General features: G+C 35.2%; 1 protein-coding gene across 1 annotated transcript in view; it reads left to right on the top strand.

The window, feature by feature from the left end:
* Positions 1-16743, top strand: part of LOC128018116 (transmembrane protein 132C-like) — a 193961-nt gene that overhangs the window by 122883 nt on the left and 54335 nt on the right. The window contains exon 5 of the mRNA XM_052603486.1: positions 10229-10415. Within this exon, the coding sequence (XP_052459446.1) occupies positions 10229-10415 (187 nt within the window). The remainder of the gene's footprint in view (positions 1-10228; positions 10416-16743) is intronic.

Below are 16743 nucleotides of genomic sequence, written 5' to 3'. Positions count from 1 at the left end.
TTTCCCGGTACACAAATTAAGTACAATTTACCTTGATCTTCAAATTCCACAAGTTTTCACCCCCCAGCTCTTAATGCATCGTGTTTCCTTCTGGAGCATCAGTGAATGTTTGAACCTTTTTAAATAGTTGTGTTTGATTGCCTCAAATGTCCTCAGTGTGATAAGGTGCATCTCAAAATCATAAAGTCCCTGCTGGAAAAGGTTCAAATATGCAAAGATGTTGGAAAACTGAAGAATCTGTAAGACCTTAAAGATTTTTCTGAAGAACGCTGCTCAGTTGAACTGTTCAGAACAAACAAGGGACTCATGCACAACCATCACAAAACAGAAAGACAGCCGAGGATCATCAGGTGACCACACAGAGTATTAAGGGTTCCCAAACTTTTGAGTGGGGTTATTTTAATAATTTCAGCAATTTCTTTGTCTTGTGGAATAAATGTTAAAATATTTTATGCACAATATCTTACTCAGGACAGTACTAAATAAAAAATAACATGCATTTAGTATGATCTCTCTTATTTTTTGAAAATTACTCATATTTTCACAGATTCTGCAAGGGGTGCCCAAACTTTCGATCCCCACTGTATATATATATATATATATATATATATATATATATATATATATATATATATATATATATATATATATATATATATATATATATATATATATATATATATATATATACCATCATACATATTCATACACATTATTTCTTGCAATGTGACTTTAAACATCAAAGCTGTATGTTTCTCTTAAATGTTACTTTATTTATAGAAATTGTGAGATTTTATTAAATGTTTGTCAATTGGAATGACAAATATAAATATATATATATATATATATATATATATATATATATATATATATATATATATGTGCCAGATTTTCTCATGTGAAGAACTTTTGTTTGGAATTCATGAAATTGACATATCAACAACAATGTGAATGGATTACAATGTTAATGGTTCATATAAACAGAAAATTTTTGTACAAAAGGGTACAAAAAAGTACAAAAGTACTGTCAGTGGTGTGATATCCTTTCAAAAGTTAGTAAAATTTATAATTTGGGTACAAAAGTGTACATTTTTAAAAGGTCCCACCCTGATGACAGCTTTTTCTAAGTGTTTTTAAAGAGAACTTTCGGAATCTGAAATTGGTTTGGACTCATTCCAATTGACAAACATTTAATAAAATCTCACAATTTCTATAAATAAAGTAACCGTTAAGAGCTTTGATGTGTAAAGTCACATTGCAAGAAATAAAGTTGCAATTATGAGCAACATATTATTTATTTATTTATATTTATTTGTTTTACTTTAAAAGGGAAGAAAGCACCCTTAGTACCCACTAGCATTTTACTCAAAAGCATTTGAAGGTTTTGACCTACTTTTTATTATAATATTTTCTGCTTCTGCAGTTGAACTCTTGATTTTTCTTGACTTTTTTCTGCTTTCTGTTATGCAGTATGGGTTGACACACACACACACATGCACACACACGCACACACACACACACACACACACACACACACACATTTATGTGCATTATGTGAGGAGAAAATTGAGTAGTTCTTTCTGGCTGTTGGGTGTTTGAATATGTATGATGGCCATTGGGTTTTCTTCTAGTCAAGCTTGGTTCTGCGCAACGACACACTACTTCTGAACACAGGATCTGTCACAGGTATTTATGACTGCACCCGTGTGACTTTGTGTGTGTGTGCATCGGAGAAAGCAGTAGAGTTGTTGCGAACTGCCAAATAAACAACCTGGCGGAACATTTCTCATCAGGTCTGCATGTTTGTGTGTCTCTGATAGGAAGCCAGGCGGTCCATCAAAAGCATGCGAGTGAGTGTTTTACTGGGACAAGAAAACAGTCTTGAATAGTGGCATATAATTTTAGAACTATGCCTATTGAGAAATGTGTTTTCCTTTTTAGTTATTCTGCTATGTACTGACAGAAAGTAAGGCATTTCACCCGCCCAGGCCTTATGTGGGGTACGTGCACTGCTTGAATCCTTTTTAAATAGTCCAAAATATAAATGTGTGAGAATAGCAGTGAAAGCAGGTTGGCTGAACATGAGGATGGCTTACTTTCAGATGCCAAACGCCTTTTTCTATAGCTTCTCTTATCTTTTATATACCTTTGTTTTAATAATAGTAAGTAAATAAAGTTTTATGTATAATATACATCCCCAGACAGTTGTGCTGTTGGTTTGTTTTTGTGTGCAGCCTGTGAGGTCATCTCACTAATAAGATTTTGTATTTATTTATGTATTTTGCTATTATTCACATTATTATTTTTATCTCACCACATTCAATTCAGACTCACATTCACATTTATGGTGATATATGGTTTATTTTTCCCGTGGTACTGGTGAGTTGTGGAATGTGGGTTCTCTTGGGTAAAGGTGGGTGCTTGTGTTAATGTATTTATTCATCTGATGTCAACAATTTGAATAGGTTTGGAATGAGCCAAGTTTTCAACTTAGTTTCAATTGATTTATCAGTTTGGTTCGTAGTTTTGAGTCTTGGGTCTCATCTGACTGGTCTGATGTGAATAACTGCTGTTCTTTATGTTGACCACTTGGTTTGACATCTAGTGGTGATGCTAATTAATTAAACTAATTAAATTCACAATAAGAACCTAATCAAATCTTTATTTATTTATTTATGTATTGATATTGTTGGCACTGTAATCATTAAGTAGTTGGCCCCAAAGAGAAACCCAAGTTGCTAATAAGATCCTGTGCACTATTGCTGACAATTAAAGTGTCTGGAGATGATGTTTGCTGTAGACTCAATACTGCAATTACATTGCAAAAAATGCATAATTTGTTTAGAATTTATAGCCATCTAATAATTTTGATGTGTTTTGTACAACATATGCACATGTCCTATTAAATAAAATACATGTAATTTAACATATAATGTAAAACATGTGATGTTTTTGTCAAATCAGACATAAATACTTAAAGTGCTTTTATGTAAGAGATTTTGTTAGAAAAAGGATATGAGATGACACTTCTGGCTGAAACATTTACTCCAGTAACTGAATGATGCAAACACTTTCAATTATGTCCATCCCTAGAGACCTGGCACTGAAATAAATCACCTCAGTGGGGAAATTGTTTATTTGCTCTGTCACTTGACTCTCCCTGGCATTTAAATGTGGTCCCTGCAGACACTCACCAGGAGCTCATCTGACCTGCTGTGTGTAGAGCCTCTCCTATGGGATGAGGAGCTGTAAACAGTTAGGAGCTTCACAATACAAGGAAAAGTAATTATTATCATTACAGGCAGGCTTTGCTTACTTGACTACTAGTGATAGGGAATACTATAACTAGGGTTTTGTGATAAACCGGTAGAAATTTGTCAACATATATATTTTGGGCTATTACATCTATCTTCGTGTCATCACCTAACATGTTCATGCTCGTCATTTGAATGTGGTTTTAGAATAGAAATAAATAAAGTTTAAAAATATTGAAACTTTACTTGAACTTGGAAAGCAGTAACGGCTGAATTCACAAAGCAGCTGCAACCGTCGCATGCTGTCTCACTACAAAACCTGGCATCTAATTCACATCAAATATACACTAATTATGCACTGTATATTGTTATTCTTTTCTGACCAAACACTACTCCTTTCTATGCAAATAAGGCTCATGGAACAAAAACTAATTACATTTCTCAGTTTCAGCCCACAGAGAACTGCTTGTAAATGTGGTTTTATTTTAAACTATCATTTTTGCAGTAAATTTTAGGCATGAAGGCAATCTTTATTTTAAACAACCTTGTGAGAACCTGCACATTACCTGATTGCATAATTCCTTTATTGAATCAGCTGCTAAAACAACACTTGCAAATAAATGATGCCATCAGGACAAATGGCACAGTGTTCAGGAGCATGGTCTTTCTTTGGGGTACACATTCATAAAGAAGACATTTTGGCTTTTACTGTGCCTTGTTCTAAACTATTCTGCTACTAACTGACCACTAGAAAATAGTGGGTAGTTAGTTTTAGCATGTTGTCCTTGTCTTGTGTCTCTGTCCATGGTTCTGAAACACTCCCAGCCTAATATGAAACTAAAGCTACCTGTACATTGTTGACATGGTCGGTGAAATGGTATCATGTCAATTAACTGGTAAAACATTCTTTAAAAAACATACATTCTTTATCTTTATCTTTAAAACATAATTTGTTATTATGAAAAAACCACCTGTATACATTAGTGTTTAAGGTTAACTGCAGTTTAACCAAAATCAACATAATCTGTGGCATGCTGGCAAATACCACAGAAAATCATTGATACAATCAAAACAAAACTTGTTTACAATAATGCACAGTAATGGAGCTTCAATGAGGTTTAAAAGCATTTTATTGTTTTATTTATTTTTATTTATTTAAATTTATTCATTTGGAAGTCCGGGGTCTATTCATTTTTCTAGTGTTTTTGAAAGATGTCACCACTTTTGCCTTCCACAGCTCCATTTATTTGATCAAAAATACAACAAAAACAGTAATATATTTAAATGTTATTACAATTTTTGTATCGTAATATATTGTAAAATGTAATATATATATTTGATGCAATGCTGAATTTTCAGCATCATTACTCCAGTCTTCAGTGTCACGTGACATGATCCTTCATAAATCATTCTAATATGCTGATTTGCTGCTCAAGAAACATTTATTATTATTATTATTATTATTATTATTATTATTATTATTATCAAAATGTAATACAGTACAGACCAAAGGTTTGGACACACCTTCTCATTCAAAGAGTTTTCTTTATTTTCATGACTATGAAAACTGTAGGATTATTGGATTATTTTATGAAAAAAAAAATTATATGAAATATAAACTTTCTGGAACATAATAAATATCTTTACTATCACTTTTGATTAGTTTAATGCATTTGATGTATTACTGTGCCCCTCATAGTTTTTCATTATAAATTATGTTTGTATGTAACTCTTTGTCCAACCAATGGATGACAGGACACTTTTTATAGATTTTTTTTTTTTTGTTAGAAATAATGTTATTTGTATTCCTGGTGTGTGTGTGTGTGTACTCTTTGTTTTTGTGACATATCAGGACACAACTCTGTATAATGACATGAGTATGACACAGGTATTACAAGGAGAGGGTGACTTATGAGGACATAACCCATATCTCCATTTTTAATAATAATTCCTTACATATATATATAGCGCTTTTCTAGACACTCAAAGCGCTTACATAGTCATCATCTCATCCATCACCATTTTTCAAAATGCTTATAAATCATACAAAATGAGTTTTTTTGAGAAAGTAAAAATGCTAAAAGTTTCCTGTGAGGGTTAGGGGTAGGGTTGGTGAAGGGTGATAGAATATACAGTTTGTACAGTATAAGAACCATTACACCTATGGGATGTCCACAATTTTCACAAAAACAAACGTGTGTGTGTATGTGTGTGCTTGTGTGTGGACGATTCATTGAATTGTCGGATTGAAATGTTGATCAAAATAGAATCCAACTTTCTTCTCTTAACACAAACTATTGTATAACTACAAATAGTAAAACCGTATTTTCTGTCATACAGGCATTTCCAATTGCTTTTTCTCAAACCAATTCTTTTAATACATTTTTTTTTTCAAGAAAAGCAAAACTGCAAGAGTTGTGGGATGGTTTTAAATGTGCTCAGTGCCTATCTCTCTTTTTATTCTCTCTCTTCTCTCCTTGCTCACTATTGCTCCTTTGCTGTCACTCCCGAAAGACTGCTGTCACCCTCTATTCTAGCGTCCCTTTCCTGCTGCTGTACCTGCCGGAGCAGCTTTCATATCTCTGCAAATCCCCAAAGACACTTTCTTTCCTCCTCTCTCTAATTTCCTCTGGTTCCCTCTCACACATGAACTGTATTTCTTCACATGGGCTTCAAAGAGAGAAGGGCAAAATTTGCTGAAGGATACTCTCTGCCTATGATAATTCCAAAGCTATTTTTTGTTATATGTGAAATCAAGCCGTATTATGTCAAATGTTTAGGTGCTACATTTATATTTTCCAATGCAGTGTGAAAGTTGTATCTATGAAACATTTTTAAACATGATTTCCTTTTGCTTTTTACAAACTAATGGGCAAGTTTAAAGCTCTGTCACATTATTTTTACCTCAATAATAATAAAATGAAAATGTTATTTTAATTTATATATTTAAAAAAATAATCTAATAAAAAATACATATAGATATTATATTAGTACAATAATAACAACACTGGCTACATCCACACCTCTAGGTGTCAGCATAAGGTCAAGATGTGACAGCACAACAAACAAAAGATAAAAGTACACCTTTTAAAGAAATAAAGGAGTTATTAATCAATTGCAACACACACACACACACACACACACACACACACATTGATTGTAAAACTGTCAATATTTGGGTTTCCAGGATGGAGCACTTTAAAATTATAAATGTTTTTAAGGCATAACTTACTATGCTCACTAGACTGCAATACATTTTGTTTTTAACATACACAAAATCTATTGATATCCTGAGGTGCACAGCATTTACCTCATTATAATCAAAAGTAACTAGTGTTGATTTGCAAGACAATCACTGTTGGATCTGTTGTCTTCTTTGGGCCTCTGATTCTGACTTTCTGATTGTGTTGGTCCTCAGAACAGCTCGGCATCTGTTTTGACAGGGTGTTGTGAAACTTTGAGGACCGTGCCATGGGACCAGTGAAACGAGCAGTGTCAGTGTTCCTGAAATGAAAAGTGCTTTCTCCATTTTCATTTGCCATTCAATGCACCTCTTTTTTTGTCAGGAAAATTGGGTTGTTGATTCACAACTGGGATGTTTCTTTATAAACTCAGTGTCTGACTCTCTTGATGTTCGAGGAGAGGATTATCATTTGTATGAAAGATGCTCTCAAGAGATAGAGTTGTCGTAATGAAACTGGATTTGGGGTGCCGTTTTCATTTTAACTCTTTCTGTAAATGTGTAATCTGGAAACGTAAATGTGCTCTGAGAGTAGACACTCCTGCTATTCATGTTTCCCTGTTTGGTCTTACTATAAAAAGAACGCGTCTACAGCCTGTTTTGTCAAAAATGGGCTTTGTGAAGATGTGTTAACGAATTGGCTTTATTATTTTCAACAATGTGATTTAGCATGCTGCATGCTTGTTTTTACAAACCTGTTAGTAATAATAATAATAATAATAATAATAATAATTCCTTACATTTACATAGCGTTTTTCTAATCACTCAAAGCACTTTACAATTTCTGGGGGTCTCCTCATAGTAACATTTACATTAAAAAGCTTCCATCTGCTGCACTCTGTGGTAGCATTAAAAACTCTGACTCACTGTAGTGAATTGGTTCATTCAGATGGTTCTATCCTTCATATGTAGCACTGGACAGTCTTACACATTGTAGTGAACTGGTTTGTTAAAAAAGATCAGTCCCTTAAGGGTAGCAATGGAAAGTCTTGCCCATTCTAGTGAATCTGTCCATTTAGAGAGTCATACATTCTAGAGAGTCAGTTCATTCAGACAGTCCTTTCTCTCATATGTAGCATTGGACAGTCCATTTAGACCATCCTTTTCTGTATGTAGCATTGAAAAATCTGATTCATTCAGGTAAGTCATTCAGACAGTCATCTCTCTCCTAAGAGAGTGAGATTCTCTTTAACCGATCATCATTCAGACAAACCTCTCTCTCGTTGTAAAGTCTCATTCATTTTATTGAATCAGTTCAGTTCCTGTACAGTACATGTGCTATTATATACTTCCAAATTGAAGAACGAATTGATGTGGCATCATTTCAGTCCATATCATGCCAAAATGAATTAATTTTGAGAGTTTGAAACTGCTGCAAAACACCTTCATACTACCATTGGTCAGTGACGATAATGTAATAGGAGGTGTGTGCTCCTATTATTTAACGAAATGGCATGAATAAACATGACATGACTTTACTGGAGTGCTACTTTCCAGAGCTCAAACTAACATACCCATATTGCTATGATCAGATGCTTTTCTTATGCTTTATATAAAAAATTAATGCTGTTTTCTAATTTTCCTTGTGTTTATTTTGCTACCGAGAGGAAAGCATGCAGCACATATTTACATATTCATTTAAACAATGCTTTCAGCAGTGTGGGCGCCATTGGGATTTTCGATAACAGTATATTGCTGCTCACGTATTTCGAACTTAGTTTTACCCCTCGACGAATGTTACGTCCTTAGGGACTGTTAGCATTTCTGTATGTTTTGTTTCTCTTCTGTGTCTTTTTGCCTCTCTTTCACTGTCGCTAACAGGCCGTTGCTGATTTGCTGTTTGGCCTGTCAATCATCTGTGACGAGTTGATTGGGTGTGCCCTGTGAGGGCGTGATCCTAATCATCCCAACGCCTGACACCTGGAGAAGAGCTATTTAAGTGAGATGCTACTGCCAGTGCCAGAGAGAGACTTTTTGCTTTGATTTTGTTTGTGCTGTGCCTTTTGTTAAGTAAGTTTGTCATGTGAATATTCCTGTTGTGATTTAACTCCTTATGTGTGAGCTTTTGAAGTTTTAAAAAACTCTTCAAAGCTGGGTTAAGTTGGAAGGAGAAAAAGGGGTTTAGGTAAGCATGTCACGTGACATACATTTGCACACATTTAGAGTTAATTTTGTCTATGCACACTAGTTTAGGGATTTGTGCCACCCTCTGTATTTTTGGTTTGATTAGTTAGAGTAGTTTAGTTACGACGTCACGGACGTTGAAGACTTTTTCTTTGATCTTTTGTTTTTAGTTTAGGAGTAGATGGAAATGGTTTAGTTAGTTTCCTTTTTGATTGTTGTTTTATTTGGCACAATCCAGGTTTCCCCTTTGTCCTCCTCAGTTCCTAAAAATTATCTTTGTTTAAATATTGGTTTTCTTGATGTAAAATGGTTATTTTACAATTATTAAAATTAACTTCATGTGATTCTCGTGTCTCTCTGTTTTCTCATTTCATTCAGTGATATGGTTGACAGGTGCCCGAACTGGTTTAATGTTCCCCTTCTCAATCCCTAGATTATGAAGAGCTAAAGAAGGGTCGTAACAACGAACAACGAAAAAAAAAAAACTTCGCTTTGAGTATATCGGGACCTTTATGTAAAAATGATTTTTGCTGTTGCATAGGAAAGATTTACTTAACTGGGCTTGTTTATTGTAGGCAACTTCAGTGCTAATTTCTCGCTAGTAGTGAAGTTACAAGTGGAAAAAGTTGGCCCAAAATGTACATTTACTGTTCGCACAGACTGACCACAAATTGCAACTTTAAGAAGCCATTCGTTTATTGGATAGTTATTAGATAGTTGTTAGTTTTCTTATGAATATTGGCCTTTTGCATGTCCTCTGTTTATTTTTTGTAGCTTGTAGTAAATCTTCACTTTTTCAGAGCAGCAGCTCTCAACTCAACTCAAAATAAATAGTAGCTTGTAACTTGACAAACTAAAATTACAAAGAGGCTTCTAGTGTATGGATCTATCCTGGTCATTTTCTTTTTTTAAGTTCACTGATGTAAAGCCAAGAAAAACATTAGAAACAGTGTTGTTGTTCTTCAACTCTGCATGCAGTTTGAGGCAAGGTGATCACCACCTCAGGCAGAAAATTAAGACTCTGTGTCTTTGTTTCTTTTCCTTGCTTTCACTCACTCTCTCTGTCTGTCTCTCTCTGTCTCTCGTTCATTCTTCTGTTTCTGTCAGTTATACTCTCTATATGTGTCTACCTCCATCTGTTCCCTGTCTCTCCATATCACTTTCTTTCCTATACCTCCTTCCTTACTTTTCCCCCCTGTTGGGTTTCTCCTCTCTATCCTTCTTTAATGTGTTGCGGTGCAGGCATCGCTGGAGCTGTGTCATCGCACTAAGCAGTTCTGATGTCTCTCACTTGCATGTCTCCTTGTTCCTCGATCGACTCGTGGCAGTAAATTCTAAGTGACTTGACGTGGCTTCAAACCTGCCTTCTCTGGAGACTTGTTACATCACACGATCTGTTATTTTCAACTCTCTTTATGTGGTCGCATGCATGTATTCATTGTTTTTTAATATATAAAAAAGGAAAATTCTCAGTGTAGTTCTTTACCTTGTGACCGTTCTTTATAATACATTCAGTTATAATAATACATTCAAATCATTGAATGTATTATTAGAAAATTGTGATTTTCAAAGCACTTATTGGTTTCTGTCTCTCTCTCTCTTTCCTCAGTGTGGAGCCGGGCTGGCAGAAGGTGGTTCAGGTGGATCTGGAGGTGGATGGTGTTGGAAGTACGGTAGGCAGCAGGTCCATTTCCTGGGCGGTGGAATACCCGGGCATCAGGGCCGGCAACGAGGAAACTGAGACGCACATCCACCTGGCACAGAAAGACTTAGTTGGCATCGTGCCACTGGCTATGGTGAGAACATCGTCATTTCTGCTGTTTCTCAGGGATGTGCTGGGTCTCTTCTGGGAGTTCTGGGACAGACAGATAAAAGAGACAGGCGGTCATGCTTTTAAGGTGCCTTTGATCCTTTGAACTGTCTGGATTGTCATGACCATTTTTCGGTTTAGCATAATTTCAAGTTTTAAAAAACAGTCGTTCAGTAAAAATCTTGAAGACACAAGTGACCATAATCAAATATTTAAAATTACAACTACATTTATTTTTTTTATAAGTTTCAATAATTTACTCTGAACAAATAAATAAATAAAAACAATAAATAAATAGTCAGCACTGGGGCTGTACACTTTCAGAACTTTCAAAAATTAAAATACTTTCAAAAGTTACTAAAAATGGCCTGATATTAACTCTTTATTATTTTAAAAGAAATTCTATCTTCACTCGTTCTGTTTTTATATGAATGTTTTAAGTTCTATTAAAAGAAAAATAAAAATCATACAAAAAAGCAAAAGAAAATTGCTTTTGGGTCCAAGACTTTGTCTGGATCAGATTCAGAATGATGATCAAAACGTGAATTGTCGGAGTCTAAGTCCATCAACACCTCCAAATCTTGTTTTCCTCATCAACATTTTTCTCGTGATCACATTAGTTAAAAATTTCCGTTTTGGTCAGATTTGAGGTTTTAACAAAAATTAGTTCAGTAAGCCCATTTCTAGTCATTCCGATACTTCAAATAATAATTAAACATCTAAAATGATCTTTATTTGTACTTTTTCTGAGAGGAGTACCTTTTTATCTGCTCACTTCTGGACTACTGCTGTTGTTTCTCACCACAAGTTGTACCCTAGGCCTATACCACAAGGATATATCATTGCAAAGCGCAGCTTTCCAGCTTTATGAATATTCATAGTGAATTCTGTGTGAAATGAATCTGAACCAGTAAAATATGATTTACACTCCCATGCTAATGATATCAAAATGATCGCACTGACTGACATTTGCATGCATCTATAAGACGCACCTCTCAGAGAGGATGTAATCTCCCTTATAAAGTACATCGTTGACAAATATGTCTTGGCGAGATTCACACAAACATAATATGTCTTACATTAACATTTAGTTAATCGTTGGGGGAAAATATGATGTGTAACATTATATTATATCAATGCATTACGTCACAATATTGACTTCTGATAACAAAGATAAAATAAAATAAAAACAGCTATGTGTCTAATAATATAGTTATTATTATTAAGAAAAATTGTAGGAAAATATGCACGGTTGCTCTGTGATTTTGCTTCGGAATCCTCAGAAAACTTTAACTTGATTTTTCTCAAAATTGACTTAGCTGACTCTATAACATATCATCACATATGCTGTTGGTGATCATATAAGCTTTCTTGTGCATAAACAACTTCTATTAACTCTGTCGGGTTTACACATATCTTCTTCACTTGTTGTGGAACTGGAAGTGCTGTACCATTTTAGAAGATCCATAACAGCACAACCTACCATATAACAGTGAAAACACGGCTTGTTGTAAAACAATCAAAGACAGGGAAGTTTTGTGTTGTAAATGATGAAAAATGTAATCAGTGGTGGGAAAGAGTTAATGGTTGCACTTTATTTTACAGTATGTGTACTAACATGTACTTATAGTGTACTTACAGTGTATTTATCTAAGAAAGTTCTGGTAAAGCAAGGTAACTACATGGGGTAGGGTTAGGTTTAGGGGTAGGTTCAGGGTTAGTACCTAGTTATTACATAGTTATTGTAATGGCTATAATAAGTACATAGTATGTACATGAGGAACAGGACTGTAAAATAAAGTGCTACCGATTTAATGTATTAATATGTACACCTTAGGTATTAATGTGCACCGTACAAAGTTGTGCATTTTGAAAGTGTAGCACCCCTGTCCTTTTTTCCTGTGAGTGTAGATCAATTTTCATTTATTTTAACTTTGAGTTTTTTTGTCAAATAAAAATAGGGGTGAACACTTGTCATGTGGTGAACGATTTTTTGACTGGCGCTTGATTAATCAGAAAATTAAACTTTAATAACATACTGTAATTGCATGTTTTTAGGTGTTCTCATTTTTAATGTTGGTTGATTAAATGCATTTCGTTTTAAATCTAAATGAAGAGTAATTAAAATTTAATCTAAAGGAACTAAGGCTCTTAAAACACATCTCTCTTTAAGTTCACATTTAAGAAATTGCCAAAACCTAATAACCCCTGTGAGTCAAAAAAGTGCCACATTAATCTCTTATAATCATTGTTATTTAGAACAATCAGTGCAGATGGAAATAGTATTAAGGAAAGCTCGCAGGAAATGAATGTGCTTATTGATGTGATGCATTATTATTTTTCTATGATTAAGAACACCTTGCAGCCGTGACAGAGTATTCGGAGATTGCTCTGCTTTTTCCCCTGATATGTGCTATTTAGGAATTCCAGAATACTTAAAATTCATTATTTTATTGTAATGTAATTATGCTTGAATATAATTGGCTTGAAATAGTCAATTTTCGAGGAATGTTACTTTAAATGAGTCATTTTAATTGATTTTGTAGATTGTGTGTTTGTATACAAATGAATACGCCATCAATCGTTGCTTAATTTCTTGCTAATTCTTGTGCAATAATTATTCATCATAAGGAAAAATCAGTGTGAATATCTCCAGCTTGGATCTACACAAACATCAACGGTCCTGTTAATGAGCGTGGGAATATAATAAATATATATCAATAAGTTACGTCACTTATACTCTGACTTAAAAGTTAAGAGTGCTGTAATTTGTTAAAATGTTTGCATTTGTCTGAAGACATTATATCAATTTCCATCTCTCTTGACAAATACTTACATTTCTGACATCAGTAATGCTTTTCGTCCATTTGCCCATGCAATAATGGAATCAAATTGTGGCAATTTCTCAATTATTTATGAATTATCTCCGATATGTTCTCTTTCTCCAATAGTTTTCCATAAGGTTGCATAATAATTTAACATCATCCAAGTGATCAACATCTCATTTATAAGTAATCCAACGTATGATGATTCAACATATTAGCATTTTTGATGAGGTATTAGTGAAATACAACACCTGTGATGGTGTATTAGATATTCCCATTCCTGTGTCCTCTCATCTGAGACCTTGTTTGACCATCTGAAGGACTTTTAAAAGTCTTCACCAGCTGGGATTCAGTGCTGTAGCGCTCGCTGTCACGCTTCACTGTCCGCTCACTAATCATTTGGCGGAGCTTTTGGCTCTGCTTTACAAGGGTCCTGTGCCACTTGCTGCTTGTTGGTTCACCCTGTAATTGTCTGGCACGTGGTCGTGGTATTTGAGGTCTAACGGGAGAGTTTGGGCGAGGATGAGGCTCTTGCTCCAGACTCTTTAGGGCAGAGTGAGTGCTTTGGCTATCGCTTAGCTCCAGACGAGGTCTCAAGCGGAGGAGCTCAGGGAGTCATGCATGAACAGGCAGAAGGATTTCTCTCGGCTTCTGTGTTTTAGATTCCGAAGAGGCACAAGTTCGCTGTTTGCTGGTTTTTGACGTACTAAATCACTGGAGTTGAGCTGAGGTAAAAGATTATTTTTTTAAATTAAATGAATGCATTTATTCAGCAAGAAAGCGTTAAGTTGATTAAAAGTCACTTTTAAATTGTTTTACAGATGATAATGGCAGGTGGGAAAGTTACATTTCATTAAGTGTTTTCTGGTTTAAATAACATTGTGTTAAGTGTTGATATGTGTCTTCATTTTGATGAACCAACATGATTTTTTAATCTCAAGATCATTATTTATTTATTTTTTTCAGTCTGTGCTGTTTTCTGTTCATGCATGAACAAAACTTCACTAAAAATTACATGTAGACCACTTGCTATCCAGGAATGGCAAGTGAGCTTTATTGTGTTACTTTTGATAGAAAACAAACTCTCAAATTGAATCATGAAATTCAAATAATACATGTTGTTTGGATGCTCCTCATTTTAAAAGCACATATATACCTAATGTATATACTCATTATCTAATTCAAAGCAAAGCTGAACATTTGAGTGAAAAAGGTGTTGTAGCTGGATGACTTCCAGCCGTTAAACATATAATTAGACTCCACTCCATGTCATTTCACAGGTTTTCAATTCTGTGATAAATACTGTTCTATTGCCATTCATTTCATGAATCAGCACATTAAAGAGGAAATCAGACAGCTGTATCACTGCTTAGACAGGGCTGCTTTTCCATCTAAACACTGCTTTAGATATCAACTGTCAATAATACAAAACACAGATATTTCTTCATTTCACAATCCAGATTTTACTTTTCTCACTTTTCTTAAAAGGGTGTCTGTTTTGGGTAGTGAATTCGCTGTCTAACTTTCCTCCCAGGTACCTGGCTGATCTAACTGGCATTAGCGTTGTAAAATCCAACTTGTGTAGTGATGTTAAGGTCAGTTGATATAGTCTGGCTGATAATGATGTTGATGGTCTTTGCTAGATCATCAAGAGATTGCGTTCTCAGGTGAAGTTTTTCTGCAGAGATGGTGAGGAAGCAAAATCCGCTGGTAGCAGTAGTTCATTTCAAACAGCTCCAAGTGAAAACTACAGAGGGGAACATGGGATCCAACAGTCATTGTACTGACAGAGTCACCTCAGTTAAAATGCTAATCCACTCATGGGCCAGTGTGGGAGTTTCTCCACCTGAGTCAAGCGATCCAGCGGTCGGATGTTAGTTGGGGAGCGGTGATGTACTGCTACAGACCTTTCCTCAGACACGCTTCCTGAAGGAGGTTACGAGCCCCCCTGTAGGAGCTGATCTTTGGAGCCCGATGACATGAATTAAGCGGAGCGTGAAGAGCCTGACGCAGCGAGTCAGTGCGATACCGCCATGGCTCAAGTGAGTCCCACACCGAGGGTCACCGTAATCTCGATTAATCACCTCCAACAGATGGATTCCACCGGTGGAGAGAGAGAGAGAGAGAAAGAGAGAGATCAAGGCTGTGTTGACAAGAGCTTTGCCTCAGATTTTTCTTACATCAAGCTTTCATCAGTAATTAGTTTTAATTAGGCTAACAGGCCACACTGTCTTCGAGCCATGATATGGAGCTAATAGGGTTATGAGGGGTAGAAATAATCCTTTTAAACGCAGTTATCTACAAGTGACCTCTGCGCAAGTCACAGGTTCTGAACATAAATAATCGGAAATGATTCATAGCTATGGTGCCATCTGTCCATATTTATAGATTATTAAATTTCTTGGCCCGTATCGGTCTTTGCTGGCTTTCTTTATTTGATTTGGTGGATATTTTTCAATTAATAGTGTCCTTTCTGTTAATCAATTTCAACAAAAGGACATTTAATAGCTTCTCTAAAGCTCTGTAGCTCAACTGTGTGCAACAGACCTCTGGGACGGACCAAGAAAGAGAGAGAGAGAGAGCATCAAGGGGCAGATGAAGAGAGCTGAAGTTTTATGAGAATAATTTCCACTTTGAAAAACATACAGTGAGAGCAGTGGAAAGGCTCTCAGGTGTACATCGGCTGCATTACAGAGACTGAATTTGTTTTCTATTTCGATACCTCGTGGCAGAAATGACTCTGAGGAGAGGAATGGAACGAGGGATGACAAAAAAAAAATCAGCAGAGCCTTATGAGTGTAGGAACTGGAAGTTGAAGATGAAAGATGTTTCAACCCCTATGTGTGTGTGTCCTGTCCAGTGAGTGTGTAATATGATGCGTGGGTCATGTGAAGATAGATCTGCTGCTCGGTAATTGAAGCAGATGCACTGCAGGAGGCTGTTCTTTGAACTGACTTCATTCGCGCACACAAATGCTCTCACTCACACACACACACACACATACACATTCCTGCAGTGATTTTAGCATTAATTAGCCCAGTGCCTTTATCATTACAAATGCATCAGAGACAAGGAAAGTGAAAGAGGACTACAATCATGAAAAAACACAACATGGAACCCACCACATTTGTAACTGATTTAAAATTACAAGGGAACATTACACCCACTTGCACTCCTAAAAACATAAAAAATAAGACATTCTGTAATAAGGGTTCTGTAAGACATTTTTTATTACTGTTTTAGAAAGCTGTCTCTTAACTTTACCAAAACTAAATTTATCTGATTAAAAAATACAGCAAAAATAATAATATTTATTTGAAATAGTAATACAAAAATAATAATAATAATAATAGGCTAAATTGTGTGCACGATTTACTAATTTGTTCCCTCAATATACTAAAACGATGCAGACGATTACTATTGTGTTCCCTCGATTTACTATTTTGTTCACTCGATTTATAAATAGTGCTCACGATGTACTAATTTGTT

Source organism: Carassius gibelio, chromosome A8 (genome assembly GCF_023724105.1).
Source record: "Carassius gibelio isolate Cgi1373 ecotype wild population from Czech Republic chromosome A8, carGib1.2-hapl.c, whole genome shotgun sequence".
Lineage (NCBI taxonomy): Eukaryota > Metazoa > Chordata > Actinopteri > Cypriniformes > Cyprinidae > Carassius > Carassius gibelio.
Note: the sequence above shows the minus strand (reverse complement) of the source record. Positions and strands in the feature narration are given on the sequence as shown.